We start from the raw sequence: 18654 nt of genomic DNA, 5'->3' as shown, positions 1-18654 counted from the left end.
AGTTGTTTCAACAAACAGCTCCCAATGATGCACAGGAAGGGCATTTTTTCAGTGATCATTAGAGTATATAAAATCAGTGATTTAATAAAGGGGATTGTTATTTAGCTCACATCTTTCATTTTATTTAGATCTGTATTGAAATTAAATATATTTTTCTTTTAAAAACAAACCTATTGACAATTAATTTTGTAATAACAGCAATCGCTATTAAAATTCACTACAAACTTTTAACATTAAATTAAAAAATAATAGTCAGAACATGTCAGGGATGTCCTCCATCTCAGCAGCTTGACTTTATTTAAATTTTAGCAGCAAACACCCTTTGCTTTCAATATATGTATGTTGTAATATGGCATCAGCTATAGGTATTTTAATACTAGTGAATTACCATAAAACTATAGATTCAGTTGCTGTGCAAAGTATGTGGGGTAGTATTAAATATTATATCAAGCTGCAGAATTCTTGTATTGAATCATGACCTGGAGTAGTTGTCACAACACAATGGGTTTAACCACCTGTCCCACTAACAGCATAAGTCCTATATTTTTTAGAATGCAGCCACCAGACTATTAGATGTCTGTCTAGTACCTGCCCATATCATTGTGCCCCTTTGTGTATGTTTTTAATTCCTAGACTAACACCTTGTGATGGGACCAAGTTTTTAAATAACATATTCAATAATTTTGTAATGTCCAAACCTATTGTTTCTTTATAGTCATGTTCCCATGTTTATATTATATTCATGGGGAGTATGATTATACTCCCCATGTTCACTGTTCTCTCTCTTTTTTTTTAATCTGTGTGTTTTCTTTTCACGTTGCACTCTCTCCAGAAATCAGTTTTTTGGGATATGCCTGGTAGGAAGGTTACTTCACCTCCCTTGTGGGTTCAGCTTACTCCCCCTCTGTGTTCTGCCAGCTGTGGGAGATGACATATATGGGAAACAAGCCATAGCTTTGCCTACTTTCCTCTCAATGCCTAATTGCTCAAGTGGACAGCACCAGATCTACAATTCATGTTCTCTCCCTTGGAACTAGACCCACAGCCTAGGCATGGGTGATGGGTGTGCAGAGGGCATAAGGGGGCTGTACTCATAGTCAGAGACACAGTCAAATCCTTAATCCATTTCCCCACTTTGAATTTAGGAGGGTTGGTTTTGAAAACCTGTTTTTACTGAAAAAGCACTATAAGCTTCTTGCGTTACATTTAAAGGCTGTTCTTACAGCATCTTGAGTGCTATGGTGGCAGCGTCCATTGAAAATAATTGTCCCATATTTTTAAAAAGCCATTTCTTTTGATTTATTAATGAATAAAGCATTCATCAATGTAATTGCCGGTTAAAGTGTCGCCACTTGTATTCTATAGTCGTCTCCAGAGGCCCTCATGAAATTTGTCAAGTAAGTGTGAGATATGAGAGGATTCATTTTATTGCAACATTTTCTGTCAGTGATCCCATTACAATAGACCAGTACTGTTCAACTCTTTGGTCCCATGGGCCAGATAAGTGACATGGGGCCAGTTCATAGAGCCAGACTGAATTCTGCACAATGGAATTGGGTCTGGGGCACTTAGTACCACTTCTTCTCTGCTCAAGTGGGGTAAGCAGAGTAGATCCTGAATTCAGTTACACTTACAGCTGCTGAATCATACTACTGTCTCATCCAAGTACAAGATGACCTTCTCCTAGTGGGCTGAGGAAGGAGAGAATAATTGAGATAGTTAACAGAAGACTAGCGTGCTGGTGCTATCAGGAAGGCTTTGGCTTCCACAATCACACCCCGCTGTTTGGAGAGAGAGGCAGTAGTCTGCTGGGAAGAAGTGGCCTCCACCTCACTCCACTGGGGAGGAAACTCTTCTCAGCCAGAATGACTGAGAAGGGGGTGTGATGGGGTCTCTCACCCCATCCTCATCAATAAATTAAGCAACTGCAGCATTGATGCCTGCACAGTTGGATGGGTAAAAAATTGGCTGATGGGGCGCACCCAGAGAGTAGTGGTGGAAGGGTTGTACTCAACCTGGCGAGATGTGAGCAGTGGGGTACCCCAGGACTTGGTCCTCAGGCCTGCACTGTTTAACATCTTCATCAGCGACTTGGACGAGGGGGTGGAAAGCAAGCTGTCCAAATTTTCTGAAGACGCTAAGATGTGGGGCGAGGTGGACACACTTGAAGGGAGAGAGAGGCTGCAACTAGATTTAGACAGACTACAAAAGTGGGCAGATAAGAATAGGATGGGGTTCACCGTAGACAAATGCAGGGTGCTGCACCTTGGGAGAAGGAATCCACAGCATACATACAGGCTGGGGAGCTCCCTTCTTGAAAGCACAGAGGCAGAAAGGGTCTTGGAGTCATTATTGACTCCAAGATGAACATGAGCTGTCATTGCCAGACTGCAGCCAGCAAGGCCAGCCATACCTTGTCATGCATCCAAAGGTGCATCTCAAGCTGGTCCAGATAGGTGATACTCCCCCTCTATGCGACTTTGGTCAGGCCGCAGTTGGAGTACTGCGTCCAGTACTGGGCGCCACACTTCAAAAGGGATGTGGCTAGCCTGGAGAGGGTTCAGAGGAGGGCCACCCGCTTGGTGAGAGGGCAGCAGGACAGGCCCTATGAGGAGAGACTGAAGGACCTGAACCTATTCAGCCTCAGCAAGAGGAGGCTGAGGGGAGACCTAGTGGCTGCCTACAAGCTCATCAGGGAAGATCAACAGCAAATAGGTAGAGCCCTTTTCTCCCCAGCACCACCTGGGGTGACGAGGAACAATGGTAATAAGCTGATGGAGAATAGGTTTAGGTTAGAGATCAGAAAGCAATATTTTATAGTTAGGTGGCCAAAATCTGGAACCAGCTTCCCACGGAAATGGTCCTCGCCCCTACCTTGGGCAAGTTCAAGAGGAGGTTGGATGATCACCTGTCTGGGGTCTTGTGAACCCAGCATTCATTCCTGCCTGTGGCAGGGGGTCAGGCTAGATGATCTGTTCAGGTCTCTCCTGACCCTAGCTACAATAAAACTATGAAACTATGACTGACCTACTTGACCGGGCTTTAACTAAGCTTGCCATGGGATGGGTGGACAACCACCAAAGCAAGCCCACCAAGCATCAACCGCATAATCAGCAGGTTTGGATGCTCAAGGGAACCCACTCCTACCCCACCCAATGAACAGAGCTCCTCCCTGAGTGCAAGGAAGTTTATGACCTCTGACAGCACTCTTACTTGTCTATACACTAATCCCAGGAGCTTAGGGAATGAACAGGAGGAACTGGTCCTCCTGCTAAACAGAAATAACTATGATGTCATAGGGATAATGGAGACCTGGTGGGACTCCTTCTATGATTGGACCATGGGTATAGATGGTTACACCCTGTACAGGAGAGACTGTGCTGAAAAAAGGGGCGGGGTGTAGCTCTCTATGTCAAGGATAGCTACATGCCCCTACAAGCTGAGATTGGCACTCATGGAGGAAGGCTGGAGACCCTCTGGTTAGAATATGTGGGGAATATGTTGAAGGGCACACAATTGTAAAAGTCTACTATAGACCTCCGAATCAGGAACAAGAGCTTGACCATGAATTTGCCAGAGAACTGGCTGAGGCTGCACACTCTGAGTGCATGGTTGTCATGAGGGACTTCAACTACCAGAACATCTCAAGGGAAGTGCACTCAGCCAAATCTGATTGGTCACAAAGCTTCCTCAGGTGCATGGATGAGCTCTACCTGTCTCAAGAAGTTTATGGGCTAACTAGAGGTAAGGCGCTGCTGGACCTGGTAATGGCCAAGGAGGTTTATCTAGTCAGTGATCTAAGAATCAAAGGGAAGCTGGAAGACAGTGATCATAAGCTGATCATCTTCACTATCCATTTCAAAGCTGGCAAGTCAGTTAACAATGCGCAAGTCCTCGGCTTTAGAAAAGCCAACTTTGATAAGCTCAGGAGGCTTGTTTTTGAGGAACTGAGAGACCATGACTCAACAGAGAGGGGAGTTCACAACAGATGGTTGCTCCTTAAGGGAATGATCCTAAAAGCACAAGGGATGTCCATCCCAACCCATAGGAAAAGTAGTAAAAGGGCACAGGAACCCTCTTGGCTCAACAGGGAACTTGTGGACCTCTTACATCTAAAAAGTGAGGCTTATAAAGGATGGAAGATAGGAAATATCACTAAGGAGGAGTACTCTGCACTGGTCCATGCCTGTAGGGAGTGAACCAGGAAAGCCAAGGCTGTAACCAAACGCTAACTGGCTACACATATCAAGGACAATTAAAAGTCCTTCTTCAGACATGTGGGGAGTCAAAATTAAAAAAAAGGGTAACACTGGTCCCCTGCTATACGAAATGGGACAGTTGACAACTGACACCCAGAAAAAAGCCAACCTACTTAAAGATTACTTTGCGTCAGTTTTTCATCATCCCAAAGGGACCACCCTGCCTAACATGATGTGGGATGGCCAGGGCAAGGGTGAATATACACTCATCATTGGCATCAGCCTAATGAAGGAATACCTTGAGAAGCTGGACACCCACAGATCAGATGGTCCAGATAGATTGCACCCAAGAGTGCTTAAGGAACTGGCAGACATCATAGCGTGGCCACTAGCAAGAATATTTGACAACTTGTAGTGTTCGGGTGAAGTACCTGAAGATTGGAAGAGGGCCAGTGTGGTGCCTATCTTCAAGAAAGGGAGGAAGGAAAACCTGGGGAACTACAGGCCAATCAGTTTGACCTCAATCCCTGGAAAGATCTTGGAAAAAATCATCAAAGAAACCATTCTCAATAGGGTAGCTGAAGGCAACATTTTAAGGAACAGACAGCACGGGTTTGTTGCAGGTAGATCTTGCCTGACCAACCTCATAACCTTCTATGACCATATGACATATCACCTGGACAAAGGGGAAGAGGTTGATATCATATATCTGGACTTTAACAAAGCCTTTGATCTGGTGTCCCATAATGTCCTCGTGGAAAAACTGGCCGGCTGTGGCCTCAGCTACACTACAGTCCGATGGTTTGGGAACTGGCTTGGAGGTTGGACCCAGAGGGTGGTAGTTGACAGAACTGAACTAACATGGCACTCAGTGACCAGTGTTGTCCCCCAAGGCTCCATTCTTGGACCTGTACTTTTTAACATCTTTATAAATGATCTGGATTCTGGTGTTAGAAGTAGACTGGCTAAGTTCACTGATGACACCAAATTTTGGGGAACAGTGTCCACGCTTGAGGATAGGCTGGTGATCCAGGCTGATCTTGATAGGCTTGTAAGGTGGATGGACAAAAACCTGATGGCATTTAAAAAAAAAACAACCCGGGTCACACTTATAGGCTCGGCAGTGCTACACTTGCTAGCACCATAGCCGAAAGAGACTTGGGGGTCATGACTGACCACAAGATGAACATGAGCCTCCAGTGTGATACCCCAGCCAGTAAGGTAAGCAAAACTCTGGCTTATATCCATTGATGCTTCTCAAGGAAGTCTCAGGATGTCATCCCCCTATTGTACTCAGTCTTGGTGAGGCCACAATTGGAGTACTGCATCCAATTCTAGGCTCCACAATTCAAAAAGGACATGGAAAAGCTTGAGAGAGTCTAGAAGAGAGCCATGTGCATGATCAGAGAACAGAACAGGCCGTATGAAGACAGGCTGAGAGCCACGCGACTCTTCAGTCTGGAGAAGCAAAGGCTCAGTGGTGACTTGATGGCAGCCTATAAGTACTTAAGGGGTATGCATCAGGACCTGGGGGAACACCTGTTCACCAGAGCACCCCAAGGGATGACAAGGTCCAATGGTCACAAACTCCTCCAAGACTGTTTTGGCTAGACATAAGGAAAAACTCCTTTACTGTCTGAGGACCCAGGGCCTGGAATAGATTCTACCCAGAGGTGGTGCAAGCACCTACTCTGGACTCTTTTAAGAAACATTTGGATGCTTATCTTGCTGGGATCCTTTGACCTTAGATGACTTCCTGCCCCTTGGGCAGGGGGCTGCGCCCAATGATCTTGTGAGGTCCCTTCTAGCCCTAATGTGTATGAAATCTATAACTGCTGCTTTTGTGCCAGTACATGACTAGGAGCTACTGGACCTCACAATCCTGCTCCCGTCACTATTAGCTGTTCACCAAAAGGCTTGAGGAATGTGCTGGAAAAGCTGTTTTCAGTGAAGACACCTGTGCATGACTTCTTTTATCATGGAGAAGCTGCTGCACATCAGCTTCCAAGGGTCTTGACAGAATGGGACCTTGATCCAATGGCAAGGAGACCAAGGCAACTGGGGATCTCATTCGACTGCAGCTTTCATTCACTTTTGCAGCTATTGCGATTCTAACATTTTCTGCCTGTTCTGCCATTGAGGACTGCTATACCCATGGCTGGTGTTGGGAAGGCTTATTATATTGGTGACCTGTACTCACCATGTCACAGCACCATCAAAGGATATATGCAGCTTTTTAGGACGAAAACGTTTGCCATCTGCTGTCCTCACCACATGCTGGTAGTGTTGCTGCTTGGTCCATGACTGCTTATTCATCAGAGTTACCTTTGCTTACTTCACAGCTAACTTTCCCTGAAGGTTGTTCCACTATCTGCCACCTGTGGACACGCTGGGTAGCAGTACAGCTCTGCCTCCCAGCCCAGGTAGTAAGTGTTAGCTGATTCCAGTCCAATACGTGTTGTAAGGGGGGAAACAAAGGCAAAGGTATCTGCTACTTTTGAAGAACTCCTCTGCTAAATTGTTTAGCAAGTATCTCTGAAGATGTTCTCTTGAGCTGCTCTCATTGATGCAGTGAATGGAAATGTCTCCCCATTTGTCCAGGTGAGCAGTGAATAATTTAGTCTCCCAGAAAAGTACCATTCATTAGGAAAAGAAAGAGGAGATGTTGTTATTCGTCCTGTGAACAAACATTATACATTCTGTTCTGTGCTCATCTCCTGAAGCAACTAACTATATTATCCTTGAAGTCAATGGAGGCTGTTTACACCTCAGAGGTGTGGAGCCGGTATTTAGAAGTGTTTGCTTTCTTGCATTTGCTTTATTAGAGGGGCTAAAACTAGATGCTTCTTTTCATTAAGCTGAAAGTCTGAGGTCAAACTCCCACTGAGCTCCCTTTCTCAAGGGTGAGTGATAGAATCTGTCTCACCAGCTCTCATCAGTCTGTGAGCAGTGTGTGGCAGAGGGGCCAGACTTACTCAGGTGAATTCAAGCAAATTACATATTCCACAGCTCAGTTTTTTTTCTTCCTGTCTTCCTTCCTTCCTTCCTTTCTTCCTTTTAGGTTAGAAAATGAACTTACACATATAAACCATCTTTGGCAGAAGAAGAAGAAGAAAAGTTTGATATTAAAATTTGAGAAAATAAGAGAAACAATCTTTTATTACTGTCATGGTTTAGCAGCTAAGATAGCTCAATCTTTAGTCTGGTAAATGATATGGCAAATATATAACTTACTAACATTTTTGAAGAATTTAGAAAAATATGTAAAGGACTGAGGGCCACATTTTCAAAGGTCTTTATGTTCCTGACAATGCAGATAGGTGCCAAAAATACCCAAGTGCTTAGCTCCTAATCATTTCAGTAAAATGTGGTGCTTAGGCAGGCACTTCTGAAAACAGTGTTAGGAGCCAATCTGCATCTCCAGGCACTTAAGTATTTTTGACAGTCTGGCACTGAGTTCAAAGTACTATCATCTTTTACATTTTATCACAATAGAAAACCTGTGTGGTGAGCAAGATAGGAACATTAGGTTGGTAGTGGATTTAGCAGGTGGTTACATGTTAATTTAAACTGGACTGAAAAAGGAATTGTTTAATTTAGTTTTGATCTAAATTGCTTGACTATCATCCATTTTTTATTGTTTTAATTATTGCTATTTATGGGTATTGTGGTAATGCCTACTATACACACACATAATAAAAACACAGTCCCTTCTCCAAAAAAGTTTACTATATAAGCATCTGGCAAGAGGCAACAAGTGGCACAACAAACTGAGCACCAGGTTCAGTGAGTAGATTACAATTGGTATAGTCTAAGCACCTTCCCACCTGTCCCTTTTGCTGTTGAAATCCCATTTATACCACTTTCTGCTACCCCTGGTTTCTATTTGGCTTTTCCTGGAGTTCTCAGATATTTCACTTGTACAGGTGACATTAGTCTCATGGACACCACTTATCCATAGTCAAGATCACATAGTTTTTTCTGTAACATTGACAATAATTGATTGCATGGAAAATTATTAATAACGGGGTATTAACAAATAGTATTTGCTCTATCTGGTGTAATGACTGTTTTGCCCTTTCTGGAAAAAGATTTAGAACATACTGGATGAAATCATTCCGATTGCCATCCAAGGGGAAACTCCCACTGACAAATAGCTGCAGGTTTTACCTATTTTCTTTAAATTTGCTCTTCATTTCATTCTTCTTTTTAGATGATCTGTTTTTACAAAGTGGAGAGGAGTAAGACGATATGAAATATGTGGTCAGGAACCAACAAATTCCTGCAGTTCATTGCTGGTGCCTGCACTATTGTTTTTGAATCTTTATGCTAGGCGAAAGTAGTTTGTAGTATAGAGTTTTATTATTAAGTGATACTACAAGCTGCCTTCAGCCTTTGCTGGGAAGGGTGGCATATAAATAGAATGAATGAATGAATGAATGAGAAAGGGTATGCTCCTTAAAGTTTTGTGGAACTGAGAGTAATCTGAAATATTACATTTACTTCTTCTATAAATCTTGAAGGAGTGACATCTTGGAATCTCAGCTGTTTTTCAAAATGGCCCAGATCATTTTGGATACTACCTGAGTCATCCTATTGATTTTTATGATTTTATAATCACATTTTTCTATTATTGTTAAAAATGTTTCCCCCCTACTTGCATAAAAACCAGAACCTGTATGTACAGAAAGAAACTATGCAAATAGAATTTAAAAGAGAGAAACTTAAAAAAATCTTTTCATGATGTTAAGCTTTGGTCATACAATTTCAGTCCTTATCACAAATACCTGAGAGGATGTTCACTGTAAGACTAAACTTCTTTGGCTCACAAACTTGACTGCCTCTCTTTAAATATTGCTGACTTATGATTTTTCTGCTTTAAGTATAACTTTGTAAACATTTTTAATGGTAGTTTACTGTTCTTATCTATATTTAGGCTAACTTTAACCCTTTCCTGTCCCATGGACTTGAAGAATTTTCCTATGGATGTGCAGACTTGCACAATGCAACTAGAAAGCTGTGAGTAATCAGATGATTTACCTGGTGAAAAATTAAAAAAAAAATCAAACCCCACAACTTCATTATCACATTTTCAATAGAAATCATGAGACAGTTTTTGCAGACTTTTACCAGCATACTGAAACAGAGTGTCTTTATAACACAAGGACAGAAATTGCCTTGCCTCTTGCAATGAAATTCCCATTCTTCTACATCAGGGGCATCAAATTCATCCATCCCTGTGCATCAGATTAGTGGAACAGGACCAGTCCACGGGCTGGTTCTGACCCATAGGCCAGCCTCACATGCAGGATCCAGTGCCTGTCCTGAAATGTCTGCCTGCAGTGGATGACACCCACAGTGCAGTTCTGCCAGCTGTTGAGTGGGGTGGCTGCACTGGGACTAAAGGGCTGTGCTGCAGGCAGCAGCCATTTTGATACTCTGAGGCCTTCCTGCATGCAGCAGCTACTCTGGGATGTATCACTAGATCCAACATAGAGCTGACTTATGCTGGAGTTGGCACCACATGTGGCGTGTGGAGCCATCCAGCATGCTCGAGACCCACAGGCAGCAATGGGGGATGAATGATTAGCAGGGCTCCTGGTTTTCTATGATAAAAACAAATCCAAAATTTTCTGATTAAAGCCCTCCCCCACCCCCTTTTTCTGTTATATATATTATCAGAGAAAACAAGGATACCTGATAAGGTTCCCAGGGCAGTATCCAGCCTCCAGGCTGTATTTAACACTAGTGTTCTACATTGTTTCTCCTCTTATTCTGTCTCCATCTGCTGTATGTTTCTGAGTACTGGGTTTTAAAGAATTATGAAAGTATTTCCTTTTTCTTTTTTTTTTTTTTTTGTAAAATGCAATAATCTAAAAACAATCATCTTTATCAAAATGAAGAATTGTTTAATCACAGAGTGATCAAAACAAAATGAATCAGAGAGACTGATATGCAGCTACACTGAAATATAACTTTTGTTGTGAACAATGTCCTTGACAGAGTATTAAAAGTAGCTTTCTACTGGAAGCAAACTGTAGCATATATTCAGTAATTTTGAGGTTTGAGTGGAATGTTTCATCCACATTAATGGAGTTACATATGTGATGTGGTTATGGGGCTTAATAATGTTCATAGCAATGTTAGAGATTTATGTGTACCGAAGTTTGTCCATTCAAAAGTGTGGTTATTTTCTCCTTCATGATTTGTTTTCAGTTGATATTTCATCCTGTGACAATCTAATGAACAATGATTTGTTTATTCTAGTTGGTTACACTATGAATGACCTGATATTTGAGTGGCTAAGTGATGGTCCAGTACAAGTTGCAGAAGGTTTAACTCTGCCACAGTTTATTTTGAAAGAAGATAAGGAACTTGGTTACTGCACAAAACATTACAACACTGGTGAGCAGTCTCTTAATCTTTCCTTTAATAATTACTTATCCTACTATACTTTATGCAGTTTTGTAATAGGAGAACCAGGTTGATTTGTGGATTTATTTCTTTTTGCATGAAAATTTTTTTCTGTTGAAAAATGCAAATTCAGTGGAAACAAAATATTTTGCATATATGTGTTGATTTTGCCAATTTTTATTTGTTTAAAAAAATTTAAATTTTAGAAAAATAAAACTTGATCATTTCAACATTTTTGAATGAAGCATGTTGCTTCTTCAATTTGAGACAACATTTTGTTTCAATGTCTATTGAAGGGAGTGCCTGAAGTCTGAGTGTTTCTGATACATGAGATGAGGATTCAACTGCTCAAGCTGACTGTTGCTTGACCTGCTTTCTTTTAATATGTGTAAAGGAAAGCACATTTTTCTTTAATATGTTTTTTTTTTAATGTAAAAATGTAAAGGGCAGAATTAAACTTTCAGTTCTCTGAAAATTAAACTTTTTTTTTATCAGTTTATTAATTGAAACTTCAGATCACCAAAAATAAACCCTCTCCACCATCATAGGTGGTAAAAGAAGAGGGACAAGATTGTGAGGTGAAATGGGCAGCCCCTGAGAAAACCTATATAGGTTCCCTGCAGAGGCTAGTACTTCTAGTCAGTACCTCCTGTTCTCTGGCATGGAAGTCCCAGCTCACAGGAAGCATCCAGGAGCAGTGATGAAACCTTTGTACCATGACAAAGTGAGATAAGAAGTAGTATGTAGTCAGAAGAACTTCCAAATTCTCAAATGACCCTTGTCTCTAGAGTATCTCCTAACATTTGCAGGTTTGGAGGGCTGAAAGCTGCGTGTTTTCTTCAGGGCTAGGTACAGACAGTCAAAAAGCCCAAGGCTTGGCAGGTTAGTCTAAACTGCACAGATTAAATTGAAACGGAAGTGAACAGACATTTATCTTTGATTCAGGGAATGCAGCCACATGCCTGCAGTGGCTCAGGCCAGAAACTGGGGGGGTGCTAGAGCACAGCTCTCTGGCTGTGTTCACTATCTCTTCCTCCTGCCCCTGAGGTCTCTGGGATTTGCAGTCCAGGTTCACAGTAACAGGACTCTTCAGGATCATTTCCTCTCCCTGCTTCCAGGTGCCTCTGGGATATGTAGTCCACAGTTGCAGCCAGTAGTAAATTTGAGTGTTGGAAGGGGTGATCCCAGAGACTGACCGTATGCTACTTGTCTAGCCTGTAGGGCCAGAAGGTTAGGAAGAGTGACTGGACCATTGGCCAGATATATCGACATAAGAAAGAGCACAAAAGACCAAAGAAGAATGGGAGTGTTTACAAAACTTCTTTGATTTGGTTTGGTTTTCTTGTAAAATGTTCACACAGAGACATAAATAAAATAAAATATTTTTTATACATGTCACTTTCCACCACCAGAATTATTATTCTATAGGAAAAGTCTTGTTTAAAATTTCTCTCGAAATAATAGAAAAAAATTACATTTTCTCAAAATGGAGCAACCGTGTTATTGTCTCGTTCCTTGGCCGATGTGAAACATTTGGCATAGCTTTGTAGCCAGGGTTTCAAATATCTTTTGGTTTTATACTTGAAGCTACAATGCTATAAGCGCTATTATGTTATTGTTCTGAGCCAGAACAATATTTTCATACTAGGACTGCTGCCTTTAGAATTAAAGCTTTATTTTTTTGTGCACTATGAAATCTATGAGTCTGAAGTTGGGCAGTTAGTTTGGGCTCATAAAATAAGGTAAAATGTGCATAAGATATGCAAAAACCATTTATAAAAGCAATTTCATGTTCCAGGAAAGTTTACATGCATTGAAGTCAAGTTTCATTTGGAGCGTCAGATGGGATACTATTTAATCCAGATGTACATTCCTAGCCTGCTGATCGTCATTTTGTCTTGGGTTTCTTTCTGGATCAACATGGATGCTGCTCCAGCCAGAGTCGCTCTGGGCATCACTACAGTGTTGACAATGACCACTCAGAGTTCAGGCTCCAGAGCTTCTCTTCCAAAAGTAAGAAGTTTCCTTTTAATACACAATATTTATTGATAACTTGCTGAGAAAATTTTTGGAGCTTCTGCAAACTTTGTTGAATATGCTTTGGATTTATGTACTGGAGAAGGTTGCATAAATTCAACTAATGGTATGGTGGTAGAGGAGGATAACAGACTGTGTAAATACTTGTGGTTTAAACTATGTTTTCATTGATTTAGCTTATATCAATTAGGAATATGTTCAAACCAAACAGCAGCAAGCTACTGTCAAACCCAAATGAGTTTCCACAAAGGGGTTTATCCCAAATTAACTCAGCTGGGATCAATGTAAACTATAGTTCAGTTTTCTTGTATGGACAAGACCAAAGATCAATACCGACACTGCAATGTTTATGAACATACCAGACACAATAATAATAGAATGATGTGCATCATAGGCACACCCTTGAATATCCGTTTAAAAGCAATAGCATTCTTATCAGTACTGTTACACCTTTGGGAAGATTTATTGTTTCAGAGAGATGCTCTTATTAGCTTTGGAAGTTTAGGTGAATATGTTTCAACATTTTGCAACCAGATTTTTGAAGGTATGTAGGTGCTTAAAGATTTAGATTAGTAGAGAGCCTCAGATTTCTTCCTGTATTCTGTCTGCTTTGAGTGCTCTTAATGGTAGAGTTGGCCCAGGATCTTATTGTCCCAGGAGTTTACTGGAACTTTCAACCCAGACTACTTGGTTGTACTGGTTACAGCCTGTGTTCTGCTTTCACTCAGCCTGGTAGTTCACCCTCTTTGCATGGTGAACCAAAGTGTTAATACTCAATTGCTCATAGTCTTCCAAGTCCTTCATTCAACACTCCCCCTTCCCTGGAAATTGCTAGAATAGTACAAAGAACCATAAAGTCTATTTCCTTGATGGGAGTGAGTTTACCACCAGTGGAAAAACAGTAACTCAAGCATGTGTTTGCTGGGTGGTTTCTCAATTCCAAGTTAGGCCAATGTGGGTGTTATTTTAACATTCTGTATCTTGTTTAAATGGTGCATATATGGGATAACTTTGAAAATTGCTCAGATGTTATTGCTGTTGCTGTTCTGTTGATGATATGAAGACACATTTACAAATCTGGTGACTACAGTCTGATTCAATACCAGTTGTGCACTTTAAAATATACATAATTTGTCGTGTGGGCTGTGAAGAAGGTAATCTTTCATGTGTGAATTTAGACTTCCATGTGAAAAATTCCTAATATATGCACTGTTTATTTTTTATAGTGCTCAGTAAATGGTGTGACAGAACATTACCCAAGAACCAACTTAATTCTGAAATAACACACCCATGGGCCTCTGGATATTGAGTCAGAGACAGGATAAAATAAAATTCTGTAGAATGAGATTTCATTGTGCATCCACTAGTCTGATTGCAAAGTTTCCCCTGGTATGAGAAGATGGTGAAGTACTGTTGAGGCTAGATTCTGATCTCATGCTGGCTTTTCTTGGATAGATGGAGGAGAGACGCAAAGGGATGCTTGATTCCTGGGAAGGTTCTACTCAATGTAGTTTAGACTGATAAAGGCTCCAAATACAAGTCAGGAAGTATCAGAAGCCAGCAGTGCTGTGCTAGGGCACTGATGCAAAGCCAGGCAAAAGAAAAAGTTTTTTTTTTATTTTTAAGATTTTGACCCATTTATTTCAGTGAGGTTATTGTAGAATGATATTAATCTAAGTGAAATCAGAATAGCAATCTCTGTGTATAATTAACAAAGATGTTTTCTAAGCATGGTATACATGTAAAGCAATTGGCCCACATGGCGAATCTAAAACAGCAGCAAGAAGAGTACAATTAAAGATAGGATCTGAGAAAAGGTCACCATATCTAGGTAGATCTGAATTGGTTAAGTTAGTTCATAAACACCTGTTTAAAGTGTATTTTGTGGTTCTTGAAGTTAGTCCAATAGTTCTAAATCGGAACAAGAGGCTGACAGCGGAGGACTAAATAATATAACCCAGATGAAATACTAACCTCATTGTTTAATATCTTCATTAATGAGTTGGAGGGTGGAAATCTGAGTGCACACTTAACAACTTTGTAGATGACACCAAACTGGGTGGAGTTGTAGACTCTCTGGAGGTTAGGATGAGGATTCAGAATGACCTGGATACATTGGAGAAATGGTCTGAAATTAGTGAAGTGAAACTCAATAAAGACAAGTGCACCCACTGGACCTCGAACATCTTGTCCTGGGCTTCCTTAATTCGAGTGCTCGCCGGTCCTTGCTTTGCCGTTGCAGGTGGCCTTATGGGAGGTCTTCACATGCGCTGCAAGCTGCCCCTTCTCATCTGCCATGACTTTGAAATCTTCACAGTGGGTGGGGCTTCGTGCAGTGCAGTTGCCCTCGTTGGCCGCCTGCTTCTTTGGTGTCTTCTGCGAGGCTCCTCCTCCCCTGCACCTCACCCTTTTCCCAGCCTGGCGGGTCCTGGTCGCTTCCGTGGCCAACCTCACATTCCTCTGAATACCCAACAATGAGCCCACCGCTCACTTTCTCAGTCTTCCTGCCTCCGCTTCGCCTCAACCCCTTCTGATACAGGGAAACATAAAACACCCTTCTCAACTCAAAAGACAAACTTAATGAGTCCCAAGGAAAACATCACCTCACCCCTACTAGGCTTCTCATGGAGCACAGATAGCCCCTCTACACCTCCGCTTGTTGACGAGGCCTCCTCCACGTAGCCCAGCTCTGTGGTCCCGCTCCACCTACCCAGGTTGAGATCTACTCTCCCTCCTGTTTCCTACTGTTGTGACCCTCTCTCTGGATCTCCTTGGAGCAGCCGCCCTCTCTCTGGGTCTCTGCAGCACAGCCGCCCTCTCTCTGGGTCTCTGCAGCACAGCCGACAGCCGCCCTCTCTCTGGGTCTTCGCCTTGGAGTTGCCCACTATCTGGGTCTTTCCCTTGCAGCTGCCCTCTCTCTGGGTCTTTACCTCGCAGCTGCCCTCCCTCTGGGTCTTCCCAGAGCAGCAACACTCCCTCTGGGTCTTCCCAGAGCAGCAACCCTCTCTCTGGGTCTTCCCGGAACAACAGCCCTCTCTCTGGTCCTGTCCTCACAGCTCCCCTCTTTCTGGGTCTTCCCAATGTGGCTGCCCTCCTTCTGGGTCTTCCCAGGTCCGTTCAGTTCCCCGGGGCCTGGGTCATCCTACCGGCTTGTCTTCTGGCTTGCCTGCAGCTGTTACTCTGGCTCCCAGCGCTGACTCGCCACCTGGTTCATCTGCCCCTTCGCAGCCAGTGCATGCAGTCTCCTCCGGTGTCTCACGCCTCCGGCTAACCCCACCGACCAGGCCCTCTCCTGGTGTCCACGCGCCCGCGCTCCCTCTCACCGCCGGCCCTTTCATTTCTGCCGGCTGGTGATTGGGGTGACGTCATCCGCTGGCCTCAGCTGACTAAAGGCGCAGTGAATGCCTCGCGTGGGCTTTCCCCACTGTCCTCGCTCCTCCTCCCATTCTGCCGTGAGTAATTTTTCTTTCTTTACTTTCACTTTTTCTGTTTCGCCCCTGGCTCCTGGCCCCGGGGTTCCCCTTATGGGTTTGGGAGTCTCCCTGGTTTGCCTCTTCCTGCGACAACAAGTACAAAGTCCTGCACTTAGAACAGAACAGTCAGTCATATGCACAAATGCAGACTGGGGAATGACTGGCTATGCTACAGATGAGGAACTAGCGGTTATAACGTGAATATGAACCAGCAGGGTGGTCTTGTTGCAAAACAAAACAAAAAAAAAACGTACTACTGTACCAGGCTATATTAATAGGAACATCACATGCAAGTCAAGGGAAGGAATTCTTTGGGCCTGGTGAGGCTTCACTTGGAGTACTGTGTATAGTTTGGGTCAATGCACTTCAAGAAAGACACAGGCAAATTGGAAAGAGTAGAGGAGAGCAATACAAATGATTTGAGATCTAGGAGATCTGATTTAAGAGCAAAGATTGGAAGGAATGGGATTATTTAGTCTGGAGAAGAGAAGACTAAGTGGAGATTTGATAACAATCTTCAGATTCCTGAAGGATAGTTATATAGAGGGTGGTAATAAACTATTATCCATGGCCAATGGAGGCAAAACAAGGAGTAACAGCCTTAAATTGCTGCAAGTGAAATTTAGGTTGGATATTAGGAAGAAGTTTCTCACTACGAAGGTAGTTAAATCCTGGAACAGGTTACCCAGAGAGGTTGTGAAATCTCCATGTTTGGAAGATTTTAGACAAACACGCGTCCAGATAAGTTTAGACAGGGATAATCTTGCCTTGATTAATTAATCAATTGATCAATCAATCAATTAATTAATTGATAGATTAGATAGGCCCTATTTTTCTATGATTCTGTTAATAGAAGTTTGTTGTTGACTTCCATGAATCCTGACCATGAATCCTGATCCACATTTTCACTTTCAGTTTATAATCCTGAATTCATATAGGTAGTTGAAACTCCTGAGAGGAGACCTGGAAATCTCAATGGCGTACTTTATTGAAGGCAATAAGACTTTTTTCTGAAAGATTACTTACCTGCAGAGAAATTCAGCTCTTAATTACTCTGGTATGATTCTAGAAAACCTTGGTGAAGTTAGTGGACTAACCTTTGCCTTACCTCCATAAATGGGAGTAGACATAGAGTTCTGATTCCTATATACAAAACCTAACACTTAAATGAACATACATTTCAGTAGTTCATTAGATGAGGCTGTGCTGATATTCTGGTTGTGTTTCTATGCTGCTAAAATTAGTGTGTGTTTTAAAACAAGAAATAAGCATATATTTAATGTAACAAATGAAGTTGAAAAAACAAGATTAATGGAATATGCTCTCTTTAACATTGTAAAATTCTCTTTTTTTAAATCAAAATTAAAACTGGTAAAAAGATTTATGAATGAATATAAATAACTAGAACTGACCAACCACAAAAAATATAATCCCCTCCCCCTACATACCTCCACAGCAGTTTCCTGTTGCTCTGATTTTCACATTGCTGTTTTTCCCAGTATAAGAGCGTGTGTTTCATTTTTAACTCCAAATTAAAAATTAATGTGAAGATGTTGCAGATTAATATGGATAAAAGACAGTGTTTCAGATGCCTCTATATTTTGGAGAGTGAAAATATTGAGATTTTTATCTCTTGTTTCCATGGGGATTCTGGACATTGAACCCACAGGTGAAACACTCTTAAATGTGTAATGAAATGGATAAAATCCTACTTTAAAATATATGAAAGCTTAGGGATTATGTAGCCCAGTTGCCAGCAGTAGGCAGTGACCTAGGAAATTCTTTCTAGTCCTATGTTGCTATATACTAAAACACACAAGTGCTGCAAAACTAGCTGTATGTGAACCTGTCTGTTAGTATGTACTCACCTTAATTACATCCTCCTCTGTTTTCCATTTCTGTTTTACAAGACTATTACCACAAATCACACCTTTTGAGGCAAACATTCTTTTCTCTATAGAAGAGACTAAGCCAGGGAGAGACATACCTAGTGATTGTTTTTGCATCACCCTTTCAGTTTTTATCTAAATAATGGGAAACTGCTGTTTAGAAGCTATCAACCATCATAAAAATCACACACCCTACTAAACAACTATATGGGGTTATATAACAGCTGCATCTCCTTGACATCACTCTTCCCCACATTAATAACAAATACTGATTTTGACTCACAGTGGACACATCCACACATTCATTAATGTGCGGTAGTTACTGTGCATTTAGTTTAGTACTTGCTTAATGAACTACTAACTAAATGCACAGTAACTGTAGTTACTGTGCAGTAGCACCGGCGCAAGGTTTTTCTTCTGATGCTTACTGTGCAGTAGCCTAATGAAATTGTGTAGTAGCGTATTAGCACAGTTATTGGCCAGCATGCCACTGAGCAATGTTATTAAGCTACTGTTCAGTAAGTGTCTTGTGTAGATGTGTCCAGTGCTGAATAATGGTAGGTCACAGGGAAGCCAAACATTATGTGCCCAGCTGTAGAAAAATAAAACATGAGCTTTTCATTGTAAAAAAGAAGCAAAGGA

General features: G+C 41.8%; 1 protein-coding gene across 1 annotated transcript in view; it reads left to right on the top strand.

The window, feature by feature from the left end:
• GLRA2 (glycine receptor alpha 2) overlaps positions 1–18654 on the top strand; it is a 215602-nt gene that overhangs the window by 58710 nt on the left and 138238 nt on the right. Inside the window, exons 5-7 of the mRNA XM_014607769.3 lie at positions 9136–9218; positions 10467–10604; positions 12412–12626. Of these exons, the coding sequence (XP_014463255.1) occupies positions 9136–9218; positions 10467–10604; positions 12412–12626 (436 nt within the window). The remainder of the gene's footprint in view (positions 1–9135; positions 9219–10466; positions 10605–12411; positions 12627–18654) is intronic.

This window comes from Alligator mississippiensis, chromosome 1 (assembly GCF_030867095.1).
Source record: "Alligator mississippiensis isolate rAllMis1 chromosome 1, rAllMis1, whole genome shotgun sequence".
Lineage (NCBI taxonomy): Eukaryota > Metazoa > Chordata > Crocodylia > Alligatoridae > Alligator > Alligator mississippiensis.
The sequence above is the reverse complement of the archived record's forward strand: the minus strand, read 5'-3'. Positions and strand labels throughout refer to the sequence as shown.